The 23,779-nt window shown below is 40.7% G+C and overlaps 1 protein-coding gene across 6 annotated transcripts in view; it reads right to left on the bottom strand.

Moving 5' to 3' along the window:
- Nucleotides 1-1,273: 1,273 nt before the first annotated feature.
- Nucleotides 1,274-23,779, bottom strand: part of TMEM245 (transmembrane protein 245) — a 101,375-nt gene continuing 78,869 nt past the window's right edge. For 4 of the 6 annotated variants that reach the window (XM_073876593.1, XM_025888313.2, XM_073876596.1 and 1 more), the window contains 4 exons: nucleotides 20,885-20,985; nucleotides 19,358-19,532; nucleotides 17,854-18,048; nucleotides 1,274-6,179 (listed from right to left, as the gene is read on the bottom strand). In XM_073876593.1, coding sequence (XP_073732694.1) covers nucleotides 6,134-6,179; nucleotides 17,854-18,048; nucleotides 19,358-19,532; nucleotides 20,885-20,985 — 517 coding nt within the window. In that variant the 3' untranslated portion in view covers nucleotides 1,274-6,133. The remainder of the gene's footprint in view (nucleotides 6,180-17,853; nucleotides 18,049-19,357; nucleotides 19,533-20,884; nucleotides 20,986-23,779) is intronic. The other 2 variants (XM_073876594.1, XM_073876595.1) reach the window with 2 other exon arrangements.

Raw genomic sequence — 23,779 nt, 5'->3', positions numbered from 1 at the left:
TTTTGCCAGTAAAGCGTCTTTCTGGAGCTTTCCGGAAGGTCCCACTTTCCCTTGGCTCCTCTTCTGACCCTCTCATTCTCACAATTTGGGCTGGATTGAGAATGAAACATTTGATAATTCAGCCTTAAGGGAGTACCTGAGTACTTGGCAAGGAGGCAATGATTTGGTTATCTTTCAGGCCAGTGTTCAAAATTACTCTTCAAAAGGAAATTAGAGCATATGGAAATGCTTCACCTACTGTTCAACACTATTACATTTTAAAACTATTTTCTTAAGTAGGCTCCACACCCAGCGTGGAGCCCAAGGGGGCATGAACTCATGACCCTAAGATCAAGACCCAAGTTGAGATCAAGAGTCAGCTTCCTAACCCACTGAGCCACCCAGGCATGCCTAAAACTACTTTTGAGCATTACTTTTCCCCTAGGGTCTAGCACAGAGCAGTTTCCTAAAGGCTGTTTATTGACTGAAAAGATCGTTAATGTGTATTTCTGACTAAACTCATTAAAAGGAATCAGGGAGCCCGAAACTGATCAGATGGGAGGGAGAGCTGACCACCCCTTTCCCCAGGAGTTCCAGGAGCAAAGCCAAAAGGTTCTCAGAAAGCCCTGTGAGGGGGTCCTTGGCTTAAGCAATAGACTGAGAAGCATGGAGAAATATTTGTGAACGTATCTGCCAGTAAGCAACCAGCAGAGTAGAAAAGAATCTGAGGCTGGCGAGTCCACCCTTTCACTTTTGCCAGGATTATTTCTCCCTCCATGTCAGATTGATGAGCTGAACACCACCAACTCCAGGTGTCAGAGGCTCTTTCCCAAGCACTGTTGAAATGTGCTTCACGGTACTCCCACTTAGGGGTTCAGCTCTGTCTGCCAGGGCTGCACATATAGCTTTGCTATTGAAGATAGCCATAAGGTAGGCTTCTTTTCTTCGTTCAAAATGTGTGGTTCCTTTAACCAACTTTCTCTTCCCCAGATTCTTACTCCCCAGCCACTCACCTTACCAATTCTTTGTCTACCACAAGGCCACCTTTCCCTGTGCACTGAGGGCTCTAGCCTCAGCCTTGGACCCTTTCACCTCTTTCAGGTGCCCACATTCCCTCTCCAGATATATCTTCTTCTCTTATGTAAGCTGCCCATATTACATAAAAATTCAGTGTAGGCATTGATGCCAAAGGAAAATATATAAGGCCTAGGAGACAGACGGATGTATTCGTGAAAGTTTCAACCCACTGAAGATCAAATTTCTCCACAGAAATGAGACTAAGTTTACCACCTGATTCATTCAACACTAGTAATTTTATTTCAAAATATAAATATTTCACATTTACAAAGAGGTTACATTAGAAGTTTGTCAAAGCAAGTTAAAGCTAAGAAGTAGCATCTGTGTGAGAATAAAGAATATGTACTGTTGTATTTGAATAAACTTCTTTGCTTTCAAACCATCTCTACTTTGCCTGAGAATGCAGAGGATATCTTTTCCAAAACTTACATAAGCAGTTACAACTATATATCCAAGCTTGGTTTCCGAATCAAATGGTATTTGAAATATACTCCAGTCACCCAAACAAGTGGCACTGCAAAAAACAGAAGAAGGTATTTCTTGGGGACAGCTATAATGAGAGTTACACCTTCTGGGTCACTGCAATAAAAAGGAAATAGGATTTGGTAATAAGCCAAAATGATGTTACTTTAAGATTCATTTCCACACCTTTCATTGTAAGCTATAAAGCCAGAAGAAAAATAAGAAACCAGGTATGGAGTAAAGAACTCTGGACTTGGAATCAGAAGTTCTGCCACTGAATTCTGGCTCCATCATTTTGTGGTATAACTTAAGGGAAAAATCACAAAAAAACCTTTCTGAGCCTCCAGTGCCTCATTCAATAATACTTAACGCCTGCCTATCTCATAGGGTTGTTAAGAAAGCAGTCTGAAAACTATAAAGTGACATACAAAGGCATTATAAAAATGTAATATCAATATATCATCACTGTATTTGCACATTACTAGATCCTTGAAAAACTTGCAAAACTAAACACAAATACTGATTTTACACACCATAGGTGGAAAAAAAATCTCTATACTTGACGTATAGCTCTGAATGGCAAATAGGTTCTCTTTCTGGTATCTCACTAAACTTTGGGATTTATTATAGTTTATGTGGTACTATGGTAATAGATTTACCATTCAGAATTTCCATTAAGGATGTCTCCTAAAAGAGCTGTAAACCTACTCGAGAGCCATGTTTCCCAAAGGACCAGCAGTCCTTGGAGAAGCTCTGCTAAAAAGGATGGGGGCGGGGGGAGTGCAATTTAAGGTCAAATAAGTGTAGTAAACACAATCTGTCCCCTCATAAGTTCACAATATATAACAGCACGCTAAAAACTCTTAGAAGTCCTACAGAAAGAAAACAAACTCAGCATTCCTCAATTTTAACTGACCATGGAGTCCCCTCCCCCCATGCCCACTTTTGTCTCTTATAACATCTAGTAACATCTCTTGGAACTATTGCTATAAGGAAAGCTGCTCAACTCTAAGGGAAAGGGAAGAGACACAGAACAGTGGGCTAAGGAAAAAAAAAAGCCTGTATTCTACTCAGAATTCTGTTACTAACTGACTCTGTGTGTTAGAAAAGCCACTTTAACCTATGGATTTATTTTCTCCCCTAGAAAACGACAGGATCGCCTAATTATGTAAGGCCCATTCTAGCACAGAATTTCTATGGCTAGTAGACAGATCATCTTGATTTACAATTCTCTTGATTATTTTTAAACTATCAAAAAAAAAAATAACTGCTCAGTGGTTTCAGGTAGCACATTTTTTGCAGGTCCTTAATAAATTAATGAAATGAATATATTTGATGGCAAATGTGTAAGGACAAAAACTAATTAAAAAAAAAGTTGCTCTCAGCTGGAATTAACACTTGGAAGTATATTGTCAGAGACTATCTCCAATATGAAATGCCTAGTAAAATACTCTTGTAAGGGTCTTAGAAGACCCCTACAGGAAACTGCCAGTCAGGACTAGAGTATGGGAAGTTCTGAAGGGGTTTTTCCTACAAACCCTGAGGTTGAGAGCCCTGAATAGCTCACCTAAAATTCTTTTGCTCTAATCTAACCCTTCATGGCCTGAATTTCTGAGTATTTCTTGCCCAGTAGTGACACATCCTGAAGCACTAGATACAACCAGTGTGGGAACTAGGGGTATGAATAGGGTCACAATGGGTATTTAAGACCAAGGTTAGCCAGAGGGCCTCATCTGCAAGCCTTTTAGCAGCCCTTTAACTGGAATAAACAGCTGCTGTTTCCAAAGGCTCTGAGTTTGTTTAAATACAGCAGGCCTTCAGAACACTTCTTGGGTAATCCTCTTTGTCAAGAGTCAATCTATACCAGTCTCACAAGTCACAGGAAAATTCTACCAACTAACTTACCTCTAATGGAAGAGAGTGGTAGGAATCCTCACAAGTTTAAACATAAATAAGACTTGTATCTCAGGCAGTGTGACAGATCACTTCCAGAAACACAGAATGTGATAGGAATTTTAGAACTGAAGAAGGATTTAGAGGACATGGTGTTCATGCTAAAAACGCTATACCTTATTCTTGGAAGAGAGAGGAGCACATCTGTATGGAGACTTTTATCTTTTCTCATTCCCCCATTCGGTCTACAACTGAAATAGTGAATGTGAACTTAAAACTAATCTTTATAAAGTTATAAAACTGTAAGACTTGTGATACGCTTTCTGCATCCGTTTTTACTGAAGCTACTTCATCCATGCACTGTCTGTTCCTAGAAAACGTACTCTTTCTGGGACAAATCCTGAGAATCTGGGGGCAAGCCATTTTGAGACCTGAGCTTGAGACTCCTTGCTTTTCATACCACATGAGCTCTGTGCCCTGTGAAAATCCTGTAAAGCCTCTTCACTGTCTGAGAGGATAGGTTTCTCTGGTCAAGGGCTCCTCCCCCAGCTGGTTGGCCTTCGGAGTCCTTCTGCGGTTGCTGAAGCACCAGCACAGTTCCGGTCTCCTCATGAGGACCATGTGTAGGACTGATTTTTTAGGTGATATTACATCACTGCCCATTTTGGGAGTTCCAAACTATTCTCTTAGGGCTCCAAGTTCTTTTCTAAAGAATCTGGTATTTCTACTAATAATTATGACCGGCAACAGCCATACATTAGCTGGAGTTTAGTTTTTTGCAGTATCACTTTATTCAGCTAAAAACACTTTGGAGGAAGATAATTTGTTTATGCACACTAAACTGTATAATACTTGCCTCTTATAAATATGTGCCAATTATAGCTATAAACTTAAGAGTATACAATTAACAAAAACAAACCTGATTTCTTTTTTAACCCTTTTACAGCAAAATTCATAATTTTAGCAAGCACATGATCTGGCTAAGATTTACGGTGGGAGAAGGCCTTCCCCGGAGCTATCCCCTACAGCACCCCGTACAGCGGTTGGCATGGAAACCAGAGAGGGACAACTCTCAATGAATGTGTTACTGAACGAATGACTGAACAACTGACTAAAGAAAAAAAGGGAGTCGGTTAGCAGCCAAATGGAACAGTTGGTGTAATATCAGATTATAATTGTAGAAGGACAGGAAAAACAAGAGATCTGCATGCAGTCTACTGTATAAACAGTCAAAACCCTCACAGTAGCCTCTTTCCTAAAGGGAGTTAATTTCTTAATATCAGAATGAATTTAAGCTAATTATCACTGACTATGCTTCTCAGTGAGACAATGGTTTAGACAAAGAAGGATTTCTACTTTTAAATGTTTTCCAAAGGGGAGTCTTTGATATTCAGGAACGCTTTCTTCTCCATATTCCCCCGGGGATGGAGAAAGAGCCCGATGATTGTTTTCTACCCTGGGAAGGACACCAAGCTAAGAGCTGGGTTCTAGTCCCAGCCTGTCATTAACTGCGGGACAAGCACTGGGAAAACTGCATAAGGAACTGGAAGAAAGGCTACAGCAGAGCAGAGCTGGCAGACTGTGAAGTCTGAAAGATTTGAGGTAAAAATCTTACTAAACTTTTCTGAACCTTAGTTTTCCCATCTGTATGAAAGTGTTATAAAATACCATAAAGCTGTATGAAAGCTGCCGGGAAGTGGTAGTGAAAAAATATGCACAAAATGACTTTGTAAAATGCAAAGCACTATGCTGGTTATTGCAATGTCTGGAAGACGTAAAAAGTCCTAATTCAACACGCCTTCATCTAGAGTCTTATGTGCAACGCGCTCTGCTAAGTGATGGAAAAATACTACCTAACTGTAACATTCTACTGCTAATAAGTAACTAATTGGCAGAATTCCAAATAAGGAAACAGGGATTCATTTAACAACTCAGAGAACTGTTACTCCTGAGATTTTTCACTTAAAGCATTTGGAAAGAAAAACTGAACCACAACATGAATTCTGTCATATTGGTACCATTAACAGCAACTTAGCAAGTATTCTGCTTCAAAGTGGTCAACTGAGTTTTAAGAATTTGGCAATAGTGTAATGGCAGATGGGAGGGAGGAGAAAGGGGAGGAAGAGCTTGTTTTTCAGTGTCTCCTGTGGTTGCAACACACACCTAGGTGACCTTGAAATAAGCCACCCCGCCTTACACTTACAGAGGGGAGTAGGTAGAAGGGTAGAAGACTTCCTTTTCCTGCTCAAACAACTACATATTCAAAAGTGAAAAACCCTCTTCATTAAAAAGTGACGGTCATAAAAAAGTTTAAGAACAGATCTCTTAAACCAGGAGAAAATTACACGGCAAATACTTTTAACAGCAGGTAGTTCAGGACTCTTAAAATAACTATAAATACATATTATAATAATATAGATAACCAAAAGTGGGAAATTTCAAGCCATGGTACCAGTGTATAAACTGAAATTTTTCAAGCCATCTTAGCAACAGGTAAGTGAGCAAACCACAGTTCTGAGCTCTACAGCTGTGCTCTAAAAGGCAAAGCAACCCACAGCAAGTTCTCTCTTGTCCAGGCATTCTGTATGGAAGGCCAGGAGGGTTCTGCTTCTTTCCTGGGCTCTGTTTGCTAGGCACAGATGAAAGGACAGAAGGCCACAGCTGGGCTGAACTCACTATCAAGACTGAACCTCCTACAGAAATCACTCTGTTGCAAACCATGTCAGTCTACTGAAGATTTCAGATCATCAGAAATATCATGGAAAGTCCTGTAAGGAGAAAAGAGAGAATGATTAGTTCTGCTTTTGGAAAGAGAGGAGGGGGTGTGGATAAAGCCAAAGAAATACTTTAAAAAAAGAAAAGCAAAACAGTGTCCAACCAATAATTAATTGCCATAGAACAACATTTTACTTTTATAACCTGAGAGCCTTGACAAGGTTATATGGTCACTATGTATCGCTAATACTTTCACCAAGTATTGTTTGTTTGTTTTTTTTTTAAAGATTTATTTATTTATTTATTTGAGAGAGAGAATGAGAGAGAGAGAGCACATGAGAGGGGGTAGGGTCAGAGGGAGAAGCAGACTCCCTGCTGAACAGGGAGCCCGATGCGGGACTCGATCCCGGGACTCCAGGATCATGACCTGAGCCAAAGGCAGTCGCTCAACTAACTGAGCCACTCAGGCACCCCCAAGTATTGTTTCAAAGTCAGCTAGTTGGCTCTCAGTCTTTGTAACAAGAATTTTTTTTTTTTTTTTGGCTGGGTCCATTGTCTCCCATCCAAGATAATCTCCCCAGACTCCCTTGAAACCACGTATGACCATGTGACTAAGTAGTATCTGGTCTGGATGGAGTTGTCTGCTGCACATCCGAGGTGCCTACCTTAGCACTGTAATAGCTAGCTCGCCTTCGCTACATCATTTACATGCCTGAGCTAGGAGGATGTGACCCAGTCTGGTCTGTATCTGTGGTGGCCAGGTCAGAGTTTATTGATGAGCTCAAGATTCCCACCTTAGCTGAAAAGACCTCATACCAAGGTGGCAGGACAGGATGTAGGGAGACTGGGCATGAATGTTTGTGGAACAGTCATACGAGCCCTAGACTGCCTACTTCTGGCTTCTTTTGCCCAGGAAATAAACCTCTAGCTTATTTAAGTCACTGTTATTTTGAGTTCTCTTGATGGTGGAAACTCTTTAGTTTTGGGGGCTTTTTTTCTATTTATATACAGTCAAATCTATCTTAAATGATAAAGAGACAAAGCACACATATATTACCCTTTCAGACAGAAGTTACATTGCTCCTTTACAGCAATATCACCAACTAGGAACTCAGAAAAAGTTAAGCTTGAAATGTTTGCATTTTTCAAAACAATTCTAAAATCTTCAAGTTATAACTTGTAGCCCCATCACTATACTATATGGTGTCTTCTTAATTTTTTTTGTCAGTCAAATAAAGCCCATTTTATTTTCATACCTATAACCTCGTGTTGGCTACTATACACAGATGACTCAGCTTTTTTATTACAAACAGACCTAAAGTGGAATAGAAGGAAAGTACTCCAAAAATTCAGCAAACAACTCAGCTGTAGATACAAAAGGTGACAAAAAGTTGTCATTAAGTACAAATCATCTAAAACATCATAAACAAATAATCTGTACATCAGGTGCAATTGTGCACTCACACCACCTGTCTCACCCCTTTCTGCCTTATTCCTTTGTCTTCTCAATTTTTGCGTCACACTATGACGGGGGCCAGCTGGGTGGAACAGAGGCAAAGGAAAGACTAACCCTTTAGCATAATGTCAGAAGTACTTCAGAATCAAGAGGGCACAGGCAGAAAGTTACAGAAAAGAGATTACATTCAAGAACACTGCCTTATCTCAAGGCTGCCTCCCTGGCACGGGGCCCTGGCCTCTGGACCTCTGACGCATGCCTCCACCAGCACAGCTCTACATCCAAAGGAATAGCTCTGAAGAATGTATAAGCTTCCTGGCTATGGCTTTGAAAGGGCATGCGTGTGACATGGCCAAACCCACCATATTGAATATATGCCGATAGGAGAAAGAATTGGAATGAATTTTGTTTCCTTAAGTAATTTTACATTCTGGAAGAAATCCCCCAAAACAAAGACTTCTATACTCCCAGGTTTTATATGTGTTACTATCCACCTGTATATCAAATCAGGGTTTCTCAACAGCAGCACCATCGACATTTTTGTGCATGATAAGATATTTAGCAGTATCCCTGCCTCTAACTGCTGGAGTTGCGACAATCAGAATGTCCCTAGACATTGCCAAGTATCTCCTGAGGGGAGCAAAACTCACAACTCCCACCCAGAACCACTGCCCTAGCTGTCTGTCTATTTATGTATCTATTTTTCACACTCTCACCTAAATCTGTGTTCTTACATTTGTGTACAGGCAAAGTTAGCTACCAGCTGTGGGGAGCCCTGGAAAACCTTTAAAACCAATAACCAAAAATTTACCAATATTAAAAAGCATTTCCCAATACACAATAGGTTTCTAAATTCATTCTTTGACATCTTTTCACATTTCTAAGATATCTGCAAGTTTGAATCTCTATTCAGTTCCTCTAAATTATGATTGAAAATTTCTGCCTCAGGGCAAAGATGCATGAAATGAGATTAAGACTGTGGTTGGCCTGGTGACTGCTTTCTGTTGACAAGTAAGCTTAGCTGTCACCTTGAAATTCATACCTACTATTCAATTCTGCCCCCAGGCCAAGAAAGCCTAGAAAAGGACCCAGAAAAAAGGAAAACAAACTGAAGCAAGCTAAGAAAACAGTTACTAACAATTTTCCAACTCAACATTCTGTCTTCTCTAGATGTTTAGAGTGGCAATGGCAGGGTGTATGTGTGAGTGCGTGTGTGCGTGCATGTGTGTGAAGTCTACAGAAGTAACACTTATCTTTTTTTTTTTTAAGATTTTCACTTATTTATTTTAGAGAGAGTGACTGTGTGTACAGGGTGTGGTGCAAGGGAGAGGGAGAGAATGATGAAGCAGACTCCCCCCTGAGCTCAGAGCCCCACACGGGGCTCAATCCCAGGACCCCGAGATCATGACCCGAGCTGGGTTGAAATCAAGAGTCAGCTGCTCGAATCATGGAACACTGCATCAAAAACTAATGATGTAATATATGGTGATTAACATAACAATAAAAAAAAAAAAAGAGTCAGCTGCTCAACCAACTGAGCAGCCCTGGCATCCCAGAAGTAACAATGATCTTAAATAAATGTCTATCTCCTGGAAAACAAACTCCCTAAACTAGTGATACAGAAATAATTTATTTCTGTCCTCATGGAGAAGCACTGGGCTCACAAATCAGCAGGGTTCATAAATCCTGACCTCTCTAGAATAGGAGGAAACAAAGGGATAATACTGCATTGACAGTAGGTCTGGAAATGGTAAATGTCCTACCTCAGTTATCTAAATACAGTGTTCTTTAAAAATAAATAAGTAAATACAGTATTCTTTTCCAAACTATATGGATTATTATATCCTAAGAACTACAGTGGTAGAATTTCTCATTTAAGAGCAAGAAAAGCAGAACAGACCACATGTGGTTGGAGGAACAGAGACTGCCATTAACATTTTACAGTTCCTTTAATGGCAATGGGGAATGTGCAGTGTGATTTCTCATTTACAATCCCAGCTCCTTGAATTATGAATTTTCCTCCCCAAAAGCTTTCGGTAAGATTCTTAAAAATTCGTTTATGTAAATGTGCAAACTTTTTCTGATTTGACAGCTCAAGAGCTGTTGACTCCTTGCCTCCTAAAGATACAGAATAAACTTTGGACATTTAAAAATAAAAAGCTTTACCTGACTAATTTAATGTAGTTGGCTTGGCATAGCTGAGTGTATATTTCCAAACCCTCACCTTGCACACAGGTGCACAATCTTGTGATAGAGTACATGTCATCACTATTAGGCACATCCCTTACTTTCCGACAAATCTGGAATACAGCACTAAGGCTGGGCTTATTATGTCCCATTCTCTTTTATCAGCCTCAAGGTGATATTGCAAAAATCTTTTTATCTGAACTGTTCCTGGTTTCACTAATCTATTAATTCATCAAATGTTCACTGAGCATTTTTTATGTGCTGGACACCATGCTAGGAATGGTAAAAGAGTAGTAAACAGATGAGACCCAGCTCCTAATTTCAGAAAGCTTACCAACTACTGGGAAAGATGATTAATTAAAACGACACAGTTATAATGTGTATTAAGCTCCAACAGGTAAGTGGAAGATGCTGTGGTGCGAGGGACCACATAGCAGCCACATCTCACCTAGCCCAGAGAGTTCTGGCAATGCTTCTCGGAAGAAGGGTCCTTTGAGGACAGGCTACAGTACCAGCCTTGCCTGGCAATGGTGCAGTGTTCTTTATAAAGAGGGAAAACGTGTGCAAAGATGACAATGACTTCAGAGAACTAAAACAAGTTCAATGGCTAGAAAATAAAACACAAGGCAGGCAGCAGAGAGAGAGAGAGAGAGAAGAGTCTGCAGATGTAGACAGAAAGTAGGCATGAAGTCTGATGGGCCAACTTAAACTTCCCACCTTCAGCCCTCTCTCTTCTCCCTCATTAGTCCAAACTGGCCAAACGGGGAGTGCACTCCAGCCGAAATTCTGAAGGTCTGTAGCAGTGGTGAGGTTTTTTGGAGAACACCCTCCTATCTCATTTTGCAAAGACAGAGAAAAAAAAAAACAACTTCTTGCTCTATAAAGCTGGATGTGTGAAACCCTAGGTTAATTACTAAACAATTTCTTTTGTAACAGAACACTCACTTTTGATTTAACTTTGGGTATTAAATTATAAAAGATATTCAAAGTCTGGTTAAAAGAATGCTTCTTAAAAACAGAAGTGAGCTCCTGATAACTCCTCCTAGTGAAAGAGCAAGCTGAGTTCCTAAAGAACCACATTCCAGTTGTCGCTCTTGGTACTGTCAAGATGTGACAGAGGGCAGGGGAAAACCTTAATACAGGGAACAACATTCCTGGAGGAGTTGCTGGGCTACATTGCTACCTGCTCTTTGCAGGTTTTGCTGACCTTTAATATTCAGAGATTGCTGCTCAATTTTGGGGAGGAGTGAAATAAGTACATCAAATCAAGTCTGAATATCCTGTCCAAAAATCAAGAAAGTACTCTAAGACACATGACTACAGGAGAGTCTCTGCTTTTCCCCACACTTCCCAGACAGCCCCAGCGTTGAAGGAGAACAGAGGAAGTGATACACTCAGGTTACTGAATCAAGGCCAAAATAGTTGGGAGCCTTACGCTGTGGTGTGTCCACGACATTCACCCCCATCAAATACTGCAAACAGCATTATCAACAGTGATAATCAGAGAAGGGGGTCCTCCCTCCTTCGTTTTTCCTGTAGACGGTAGCTCACAGAAACAGTCTTGCAGATGTGTACTTGTAGCTACCAGTGCCTGCACCTGCAAAGAGAAATGCAACCACCCCCCTCTGCTATCACACTGCAGCAAGCCTGGTGTGTCTGAGGCCCCAAGAAAAAGCCTGTATGGCAGCAGCTCAGACAGCAAGAGGAAATGGTTCAGGATCAGATCAGGTAGGGTCTCGCAACCATGTCAAGGATTTTGATCTCCCTCCTAAAACCAACGGGAGGCCATTTTTGGTCAGCCAGGGTCACGATGAGATATGCCTGCATTTTGAAGAGATGTCAGCTGCAGTGCAGAGAAGGGAAGAGAGAACTGTCCAAGTGGAGGGCGGGAGACGTTAGAAGACTAAGGTGACCACAGCAGTCCAGGTGAGAAATGCAGCAGCTGGGCCCAGCTCTGACCAGGGGCGTGGCCCTGGAGATTCCGAGATGCTGAGGCAAATGCACAGCACTTGGCGAGGGCGGTGAACAAGGAGGTGGGGAGTAGTAAGGATGACCACAAACTGGCCCGCGGACGTGAGCGTAACATTCCCTGAGTGTAACAGGACGAAGTCTGCTCTTGTGGAAGGAAGGACGATGGCTCAAGAAGGAAAAGGAAGATCACTGGCTGAAACGCACCGGCTCTCCTGCTTTCTAGCTGTGTGGCTGTGGGCAAGGGAACCTCTCTAAGCCGTGAGTCCCTCATCTATAAAACATGGAAACCTCCAGTTCCTAACCTATATGCAAACACTGGGCAGATCAAATAAAATAACACACGTAAAGTTTTATCACAGAACTTCACCCCAATAAACGTCACCAGAGGTTGTGTTTGTTCAGACTTCCCACTGAAGGGTGAGGTACTGAACACACGCTTCCTTCGAGCCCTTTCAAAATCCCATTAAAATGCCAGTGAAAGTATTTTTTTTGAAGGCATAAACTTACTTGAAAAGGAGGGCAGGGAGAGAGAATGTAAGAGGTAAGAGCCATAAACTTCTAGAAGGTGGAAGGCAGATGGGACAACTGCTCTGACCCAGCATACCCTAAAAAGCTCATCCTAGGCCAGTAATGGAAAACGCCAGGAAACAATTTGATTTCTTCAGTAAAATCCCCACGAGGGCTCAGGAACTGGTGACACCGGTAACAGCAAGTAAACTCTGGAACTGGGGTGAAGGTGGTACTAACTGCTGAAGGACTGCTTTAAAATCTACTTAAAAAGCAGTACGCCTCCACTGCTCAATAACCTCGCCCACCTCCACCTGGCCAAGCAACTGCCCCTGTCATCGCAGAAAGTTAAGAGTTTTCTCCCCCAGGAGAGAAGGTAAAACAAAAAGTCTCTGGAGCAGGGGACAAGAGGCAGAGATGAGGGTGGGGTAACACTGACACTGGGAGACTGCATGAATACTTACATCTTAAACACCGTCTGTCCCTTTCCCTCTCTTGGCTCCCAGAATGCCGGCCCCTGGGCCACCAACCTCTAGGCCAGAGATTATTAAGATCTTTCTCAGAGGGGTTTACCAGTCCAAATGGGGAATCAAAAAGGATGCAACCAAGGATTGCACAAGACAATGGCTCTGCCAGATTCTATCATGGTAACACATACAATAACCCACCCACAGCTCCTGAGTGAATGTCTACTCTTAATAGGAAACAACAGCCAAATATATATGATAAATGATACTGTGATTATGTTGTGTTAATATGGCAAAGATGAAGGGATTTTGCAGATGTAATTAAGGCCCCTAATCAGTTGACTTTAAATTAATCAAAAGGGAGCATACTGGGTAGACCGAGCCTAGTCAGGCAAGCCCTTTAAAAGGGGTCTGAGTGGTCAGAAACCAAAGCCAGAAAACTGCTCTTCTGCTGGCCTTGAAGAACCAACAGCCACGGTACGAAACTGCCTATGGAGAGGGGCCACCTCCAGCTGTCAGCCTCAGTTCCACTACTGCAGGAAAATGAATCCTGCCGACACAAGGCAAGCTTAGAACCCAAGCCGCAGAGGAAACCCCAGCTCCAGCTGACACCATGACTGCAGCCTCGTCAGAACCAAAGCCAGAAGATCCAGCTACACGGTGCCTGGACTCCCGGCCCACGGAAACTTGGACAGAATAAATGCATGTTGTTTGAAAGCCACTAAGTCAGGGCTAATTTGTTATGCATCACAGAAAACTAATAACTTCCTGAATGCTAAAAAGGTAGATTTTATTTTTTTTAAAGGTAGATTTTATTTATGTAAATAACACCTTGATAAACCAGACTGAAAAAAAATGTGGTAAAAATGGAAATCTCTGTGGAAGGTTTGGAAAATAAAGTTGAAAAATTCACCCAGAAAACGGAGGCAAAAAATCAGAAATGGAAAAACTGCAGAGATAAGAAAATAAGATGACCAGTGTATGAGACTCAACATCAAACTAAGTTTCTGAAAGGTGAGAAGGAAATCATAAAAATGAAATAATTCAAGAAAAACTTAGAACTGCAGAACATAAGTTTCCAGTTTTAAAGGTCTTATCAAGTATCAATTAGAATAACAACAAAAAAAAGTAAAACAAAGAAGATTCTATAGGTTTTCAAACAGTTAAATTATGAAGACTCAGGAATCAGAACAGCTTCAGACTTTTAACAAGCATGGAAACAAGAAGAGAATGAAGAAATAAAGAAAGTCTAAAGGTAAAAATTTTCAAACATAAAATTCTCTACCCAGGGGCGCCTGGGTGGCTCAGTCAGTAAGCATCTGCCTTTGGTTCAGGTCTTGATCCCGGGGTCCTAGGATCAAGCTCCTTGTCAGGCTCCTTGCTCAGGGGGAGTCTGCTTCTCCCTCCTCTGCCCCTTCTCCTGCTCATGCGCACGCTCTCTCTCTCTCTCTCTCGCTCATATAAATAAGATCTCAGAAAAAAAATTCTGTACCCAGGCAAGCTATTGATTTTTTTTTAAAGATTTTATTTACTTATTTATTTGAGAGAGCAAGAATGAGAGAGAGAGAGAGAGAGAGAGAGCACCTGATGGGGGGAGGGTCTGAGGAAGAAGCAGACTCCCCGCTGAGCAGTGAGCCCGATGCGGGACTTGATCCCAGGACTCCATCATGACCTGAGCCGAAGGCAGTCACTTAACCAACTAAGCCACCCAGGTGCCCAAGCAAGCTACTGATTAAGTATGACTTTAGGAAAAGCCTCTTCAGACATGCATCATCCTCCCAAAATTCATTCCCCATGCATTCTTTCCCAAAAATCTATAGGAGATTGTGCTCCAACAAAAAGGGAATAAATCAAGAAAGAAAATGATATGGGGAATGATATAGGAAGTGAGAATTCCAACACAGGGGAGAGCTGAAGGAATGACAGCTGAACAGCGGGCAAAAGGGCAGCCAGCATCCACTGGAGCAGATCAGAAGACTCTAGCAGAGACGTCATCAGGAAGATATGCTCAGTTGATACAACTGAGCATACTGAGCAAGAGGAGATGTCAACACCTGGTGCATAGCTTGAGGCTAATTATAAGTACTCACATACAACAAAAAACAGTATCTTTATAACTCAAAGGAAAGCAAAAAGCCGTATAAAGTAAGGAAATACAGACACAATATACAAGAAGGCTCAAATAGGAATATAATTTAGAAAGTCATAATAATGTAAGTGCCAAATACTGATCTAACCACTATCACAGTTCAATAATGGGAGGTGGGTAGGAAAGAGCTCATTTCTCACCTTCCAACTGGGAAGTAAATAGATAATGCCTTTTCATGAAAAAAAAATCAAGAAATAAACATGCTATTTCAAGAAATGGAGGTAAAAGTAAAATTAGAGTCAAAAAGTGGTTCCTCTCAGGGGCACCTGGGTGGTTCAGTTGGTTAAGCAGCTGCCTTTGGCTCAGGTCATGATCCCAGGGTCCTGGGATCAAGCCCCACGTCAGGCTCCATGCTTAGTGGGGAGTCTGCTTCTCCCTCTGCTCCTCACCCCCCATCCCATGCTCAATCTCTTTCTCAACAAAAAAAAAAGAGAGAAAGAAAGTGGCTCCCCAGAGCAGAAAAGGAGAGACAAGGGGAAAGCAAAGGATAGTTTTCACAATAAGCTTTGTAGAAATTTTTGCCCTTTTCAAACACATGCATACATAAGTTCTAAGGGAAAAAAAAAGCTGAAGACCGTAAGAGCCCTCACATTAAATTTTTTAACTCCCCTGCCACCTAATTCATAATATTTTACCTTCAGAGAATGTTAGTTCCCCCTTCAGAGAAGGGGGAAAGGGTCATTTGCCTCTGGAAGAATTCATGTTAGTTAAAAACCAATTCCTGATTTACTAACCTGGAATCATTAAAAGTTTTTTTCTAAAATAACAGCAAAATATTGATCAACCAATTTTCTTTTGGTTTCTTGTATGGATCCCCAAAGAGTAGGGTATCCAGTTATCAAGTGCTCTTTATTGCTTTCAAGTAACTGTTCATTGGTTTCTCAGATACCCACATACCTGCCTTTAAGAGGTCAAGGCAGAAATCATAGGGTCACCACCTTCAAAATGGTGAAGCTTTTGTTAAAGCTACCTAAGTGCCTCTCCTTTTATTATTTTTAAGGAAACGGATTTTTCCCTGCCATCAAGTTAAGTGCCTTGCATTAGCTAAAATGGCCCTCTAACCAAGTGGGTCTAACCCAGAAACTGTATTCGACTTGTTCTGAGTTAAAGGACCATGTCTTTCTTCACAAAGTACAACATTTACACAAAACAAACAGAAACATGTTTCTAAAGAATTTTAAAGAAAAACATAAAATAGTTTCAGTAAATACATTTTCAGAATCAACTCGTTAATGACTCCTTGATTACACTAGAAGACCCAATGGCAGGAAAAATTATTTTCCAGTGGAGAATAATAAGGACAATGTAGAATAGTCTCTGAAAAGTTAAAATTCTTCATTCTGAGACTTCTTACTTTTTCATTCTTAACAGTCCATCTTACCTTTCTGTTGTTAACATGTGATTTCTGGTACAATCATGAAGAAAAACTGTTTAACAAGTAGTATCCTCCGAAGTTAAACCTGATGTATACCCAGCCATTCCACTTCTTGGTACATACTCAAACTAAATACTCCTGTCCACCAGAAGACATGTAGTACAAGAAACTGGCCTGTAGGGGACGCCTGGGTGGCTCAGTCGGTTAAGCGTCTGCCTCTGGCTTGGGTCATGATCCCAGGGGCCGGGGATGGAGTACCACTTTGGGCTCCCTGCTCAGCAAGGAGCCTGCTTCTCCCTCTCCCTCTGCCCCTCCCCCTGCTTGTGCTCTCTCTCTTAAATAAAATCTTAAAAAAAAAAAAAAAAAAAAACTGGCAGGTACACAAATGTCCATCAACACTGCAATGAATAAACTGTGGTAGCCTCATGCACTGGCATACTAGGCAGCATGAGAAAAGGATGACTGGTCCATGCAACAGTGTGGCTGGAGGCCACAGACACAATGCTGAGCAGAAGAACCTGACTCAGGAGTACTTGCTATATAGGATTCCTGTTAAGTGAAGTTCAAAAACAGGCAAAGCCAATCTAAGGTGACAGTGGTCAGATTATTAGCAGAAAAGGGGTCTGACTGAGGTGTCCGGGGAAGCCTTCTAGAGTAATGGAAATACTCTATACCTTAATACAGGAGATGCTTACATAGGTATATGTATTGAAAAAATCCATCTGTTGTATATTTAAGATGTGCATCTCAGCCCATGAAAGATAAACCTCAATAAAAAGCTTTGTAAAATTTTGACACCATCAAGGAAAACTTTTTAATTATAATTCATATTACATTATTATTTATTTTATGAACTGTTGGTGATAGCAGATGACAGCAATTATGAATTGTCTGTCTGTACTTGCAAAATAAGTTATAACTCCATACTGGCATACTCAAAATTTTTTTCCCAACTTTTTACTTTGAAAAAGTATAAAGCTACAGAAAAACTGAAAGACTAGTGCAATTAACCATATGTCATTCATCTAGACTCAACAATTATTAGTATGTTGCTATTAGTCACTTCCCCCTCTATTAGTTTTGGCTAACCTCTTTGAAAATAAGTTGCAGACATCTTGACATCTTACCCCTAAAGGATATTCTGCTATACAACCAAGGTATCATTACCATGCCTAGGAAATTTAACACTGATATAAAAACACTATCTAATACATAGCCCATATTCAGATTTCTCCAACTGTTCCATAAATGTTCTTTGTCGGTTCCCCCCACCCCTGATCCTGGACCGTCCGCTGATTCCCGCACTGCATTTGACTGTCCTATACCCTGACCCCCCCTTGAATCTGGTACACCATGTCCCCAAGTGTTTTTTAAATCTTTTTTTTGGTCTTTCATGACATGAACAATTATGTCCCAATTTAGTTTTTAAAATTTCCTGGTATCTGAAACCCAAACATCTACAAACAAATGGTTTCTACAGAGTCTTCTACAATCTTTAGCAGAGCGTGTGCACTGAAATTTACCTGTATCCTGACAGACCATTCATGTAAAAAAATAAATCATGGGATAGTTCAATTTCACACACAGAGTTCATGGTCATTCTGCTTTAACTCACCGCTGAGTCTGAGCAGGCCACGGGGTCTGGTTTGGCGTGGGCACTGAATTCGTGGGACTCACTAGCATGGCACTATAGATATTAGAAGCGACCACGAGTATGCAGAGAAGTATGGGCCCAATGATTGCTCCTTCCAGGCCTAAGTAGTATGCCCCGCCAGCCACTGCCAAGCCTGTCAAGTAAGGATGCCCACCTCTGGAAGAAAGAACATACAGATTAGCTCATGGCTTTTAACAAACATAAACCCTGGAGTAAATCTGAAACACATCTCTAACACTATGTTCATTCCTAACACACCAGGCCTTTGATTGCATGACCAGCTTTCTTTAGATCACCTCAGTGCAGATAACAACGTTGGTTGTAATAACACTGAGATGCAAGCATTTTTTACCTATGGAACACATACAACATCTGCCTTTTTATAAAGTCCATCAATGGAGGGAGTGAAGTCAGACTATTAACAGATATCCTACACCCGTTACATTGATGCCTGACCTTGGTTAGTGTTGGCTGACTGGTTACAAAAGTCACATGTTAAGTTTACTTCCAACAAGAATAGTTAAATGGGCACAATTTAGGATATAATTCAAATAATTATGCTTTTTATAAAGCAATACAATAGCATCCATGTTATTCATAGGCTAGACTTGCGGCAACACCACACGGGTAATGATAAAGGGCCTCATGAGGAAACTATCCGTCACAAAGCCCAAGATTTCTATCTCACAAGAGAATCGTAATCGCCCTCCAGCTTATCACAGGATCACTTACATAACCTGAATCCCCTAAGAGGTTAGAGCAGCACCGCACAGTGATAACAATAACAAACAGCCACTAACATAAGAGGGCCTGGGCAAGAAGGTATGTTCTATTTCTAGTTTGCAAACACAGGTGACTGGAACAATTTAGTGTGGGACAGATAACTCTGGAATAATGTTCTGTACTATGTTACAGTTCAATAAGTAAGTAAGGTGAGGTAGTCTTTAGGAAACTAATACATTATATTCATAATCTATCTTCCTCACTCCAAAAAAATATCTTAAGAGAGCTCTCTGCTTATCAGACATTAATTTGATGAGATTTGATTTCACATGGAAAACCTCAGACGTAGAACTGAATGTTTTTTTCCAAAAGCAAAGAAGTTCTAAAAACAACCACTCATTACTGTACTTAAAATGTTTTATGTACATCTAGTAATATTTCTTTCCTAGCTTAAGTATCACTAAAACAGAAATTATTCACAATTTTGTGTTAACACAGAGTTTCATATATTGTAAATACTCAGACAATAAAATAGCATACCTTGCAAACAGTATTAATTATATTACATTAAAATCTGATTGTATCAGTGGGATCACAAAAGACCACTTCACTGAAAAATCCTACCACCTGTCCCTTTTCCCATCCCCAAAAGGGAAAACAAAACCAAACCTTTCTTTAACAAGGCCACATAAATCCCTGGATGTGATTCACCAGCAACTTGAGAAGTTCTGTGGATACTTACCCTGATATATCCGAATAGATGGCAGTATCTACAAAGTATGTTGGCAAGAGATGAAAAACCAACAATAAGATGGCTTTGCACCCTAAGCCTTGTGTAAGCCACAGGTCTAGAACTGCAGGTACTGCTGCCCAGTATGTCCCCAGAAATGGTACCGCTCCCAGGATTGCTGCTAAAGCTAAGATTAAAAGAAAAGCAACTTAACATCACCATTAAAACAATAACAGCAGAACCTAAGCACTAGCTCCTCCTACTTAAACAATTACACCAAAACAAGTTAAACACAAACTCAGTGCATGATAATGCCCCGTTTAACTGAATTTGCTAGTTAAATGAAGGTCTGATATATATCTCAAAAGCTGATGCTGAAAATCTTTCTAAAGTATGTGTCTACTTCATGAATCTTTTTTCCATGAATCTCTTCTTAAGCAACAAAATTCTAGTGTCCCATAGTTGTTATTTTGAATCAATGGTTAAATAATGTACAGTCCTATAATGCAACAGTAAAGCATTGGTCAAATTTATACTGAGTCTAAAGCCAAATTAGAAGTTAGTTTCTAAACCTCAGAGATGAATGTAAACCCTTCACCTTCTTTCTAATAAAAAGGAAATGTAGTTTAAACGAAAACAAAACCAAAAGTCCTACTCGCCGAAGGCCCTCACTTCAAGCTCATCCCCTTCCAGAGCAGCATGTTCGCTCTCTCCTCTGGCTCCCCTCCAGACTAAGAGTCAAGCAGACGTGGATCTAGTTCTGGTCCTGCCAGGTATGTGACCTTGGAAAATGTCTGGTTTCTCATCTCTACGACAGCAACCCCACCGACCCTGCCTGCCTCACAAGGTCGTTATGAAACAACGACCACCATGTGCTCTCAGGCTGCTTGCACATCAGAGGGTGGCTTAGTGGACAGCAAAGTAGGAAAGAACATGATGAACTTGGGAATGTAAGGAAGAAAGGGAGTGTGGACCAAAAGGGGAAAAATGGTGGTAGAGGGTAAATGTGGAAGGCAGATATATCTGGGAAGACAAGCAACCACAGAAATAAAGGAAGGAAAAGTGGAAAGAGAGGAGCAGAGATAATGTAGAGGAAAAGTAAAGGGTGGTTTTGAACCTTTCTGGTGCTTATGGAATGAGTGTATGGAATTGATCCTAAGGGGTATGGAGACAGCTCATTCATCTTGCCCCTGGGACGGTATCCTTTGTGGGACAAAGCTATTTGACCAACTCATTGCTCCCTACCAATCAGTTCAATTCAAACATTTACTGAGTGCCAAGGTTGTGCTAAGTGCTAGGACATTCACTCATTTAACAAATACTTATGCACTGCTTTCTATGTGCTGGGTTATTGTTCGAGCTACTGGAAATACTGCATAAATATACATTACAAATCATACTTCTGCTCCTATTCTGAACTAGATTAGATCTCTAAAATTTAGTATTTTAAGCTTGAGGAAGATGACATTTCCCAATGTACAGAAAACGGCTTAATTTTCTTTAAACAGAGGACACGGGAAGTTATGATACTATTGTTACCTGATGGGATGAAGACAATATTGATGCCAAATATGGTATGAGTCAGCCATGTGTACAACCCATAGAAGCCAGCCATTTTGAGGGAAGCATCAAACACTCCTCTAGAATGCCCAAAGATAAAAGGGAAGGTAAATAAACACAACAGCATCACATTGTGATTCAGAAAAATCAGTATTTCCAGGTCTCTGGCTTCATGTTTACTAAATTTCTCTGATGAAAAAAATAACTGAAATGTAACACCTTAAAATAGCCTATTCACTGAAATAACTCATCAACTTTTCACTTCTGAAGCATATCCTTCACCACCAAAATAAATGGAAAAAAAATTAAGCATGACTATCTTATTTCTGAGGATGCAGTTAGATTTTAAGAAATACAGGCTGTGGCCAGCTCTCCTCTTTGGGAAGAACAAGTGCAGGATAATATAACTTGTACTTCATGGGTCTTATTTACAAAATTTTCCCATGTTCCTTCAACTCTGCAACCAAGCCTACAAAGACACTTCTACAAATGCTGTCAAAAAATGCAGGTCATTTGGAGAGAATTTATGAAAAAAAAAATCTTATTACCTCCCAAGTAAAATCAGAGAGGAAAATACAAAACGGATAAAAACAGACCCACATAATTGGTGATTAGTAGGAATGAAGTACATGAAAATCTGCAATGTCAGGTGCTTCAGCTTTGGTTTTCAGTTGGAAGATTAAGGCACTATTGTGTCAGGAGGAGAAATTGGGAACCGCTCAAAGAGAGCACAAAGGCAGCAAACCTTAAGTTATCCCAGAGGTATCACAAAATTACAAAACCCAGGATTCTGTGGGGCACAGGGGAAGCATGGGCATATACTCATGAGGGAAGGAAAAGCTGTCTGTCATTAAAAAATCAGAGGCTATAGCAGCAAAGGGGACACTGGACACACAAAAGGAAACACGGAGCTTTTCCAAAGCATCCCAAGAGATAGACTGTAAGAGGAAAGTCAAGCTCCAGAACCTAGAGATTTGGTCATTTACTAGGGTCTGACACATGGACTTGGTGACACAGGGCTCCCTAAATTGTCAAACCTCCTTTGTCATGCTGACCAGCAGCTTTCACTCGAGAATGTAGAGCTGCCATGTGACCTCTGACAATAAAGATACAGATTAAAGTGGTATCAAAAAGGCTGAAAGGAAGGGAGAGAGCCCAGAGGAAACAGAAAATACCCAAACAGTAAATAGAGGAGATGGGGGGAAAAAGGAAAATAGCCGAGCTTCAGGTTTTCAACCTGAGGGGAAAAGAACAGCAGTGTCTCAAGGGCATGGAAAAGCCCCAAATGAGAGAGGACATGGAAGAGAGGGGAATATATTTAGTTTGGGCAATGGTAAGAAATAAGGATGGTGGGCCCTGGAGGTAGCTGGAAGTAAAAGACAAAGTTGATGGAGAACTTGGGACAAGAGCTTTGAGATGTGCCAGAAGAGACTAATCACAGGAAAGGATAAGATATCCCAGGGACAAACCCAGAGAAAATGGGGCAATGGGCTGTGTTCCCATAAGGGACCTAAGGACAGAGATACACCAGCCAAAGAGATAATGAAATCACACCTGCAGTTGGGAGACAATCACTAGAGTGTACTATTCCCAGAGACCAAAGGAGAGAGCAGCTTTTGAGAAAGAAGGGATGATATTAAGGTCAAATACCCCAGGGAGATTAGTAAGAATAACGTCTTAAAAAAAAAAAAAAAGTAGAGGGGCACCGGGGTGGCTCAGTCAGTTAAGCGTCGGCCTTCAGCTCAGGTCATGATCCCAGGGCCCTGGGATCGAGTCCCACATCGGGCTCCCTGCTCGTGGGGAGCCTGCTTCTCCCTCTCCTCCCCGCTTGTGCTCTCTCTAGCTGTCTCTCCTCTCTCTCTCTCTAAGTAAATAAATAAAATCTTTAAAAAAATAAAGAATAAAATAGATTTTTTAAAAAAGGTACAGAATTTGACGGGAACTGGGAAGATCAATGAGAAAAGGTATATTTTCACCAACCTTATGTTATTCAAAATGTTTTACCAACCTGTTATTCAAAAATTTTTACACCAAAATGAAGTTGATATCAAAGGTACAACGAAATATCTCAACTGAATCATCCCTCTGGGTGGCAAGTAGGCAAAACTCAATCCAAAAAGGACCCCTTGTAGGAAACAGCACACAGTCTTCCTTCCTCTACCTCTGGGAATATTGACTGTTGATAACATTCTCATTAAGACAACTTTCAAGTAACTTTGTGGACCCTAAACATATTAGCTACTGTTTACAGTTACTAAACATGTTCATGTAACCCAATGAGGGATGAAAAGGCAATGCATTCCCCTCGATCTTATTGTTTAGGATCTGGTACACAGGCTTTATAGAACAGAAAGACAAATCCCCTAACAATTTACTAGGAGACAGAATTTTTTTTTAACTTCATCAAATTCCTAGCCATTTTTTCCTTTTTATCGGCTTTACTGAACTAGAATTTATAAACAATAAAACTCATCTTTACGTGTATTAATTCAGTAAGTTTTGGCAAATGTATACAGGTGCAGAACCACCATTACAGCCAAGATGTAGAACATTTCTATCACCCTAAAATGTTATGCCCCGGGATAGTCTATCCCCCCCTGAACCCTGATCTCTGACACCAATTAGGTATGCTCTATGTCACTATGGTCACTATGGTTTTGCCTTTTCCAGAATTTCATATGAACAGAATCATACACTATGTAGCTTTTTAAAAAACTGTGGTAATATATACATACCAAGAAATTTGCCATTTAACCATTTTTAACTGTACAGTTCAGTAGTGTCAAAGACATTCACATTTTCATTATATAGCTTTTGTGTCTGGTTTCTTCAACCTACTACCGTATTTTCAGATTCATTCCCATTATCATCAGC

This window comes from Callorhinus ursinus, unplaced genomic scaffold, assembly GCF_003265705.2.
Source record: "Callorhinus ursinus isolate GAN/ISIS: 27379988/994484 unplaced genomic scaffold, GSC_fseal_2.0 scaffold24, whole genome shotgun sequence".
Taxonomy (NCBI): domain Eukaryota; kingdom Metazoa; phylum Chordata; class Mammalia; order Carnivora; family Otariidae; genus Callorhinus; species Callorhinus ursinus.
This window is presented reverse-complemented; position numbering and strand designations above follow the sequence as displayed.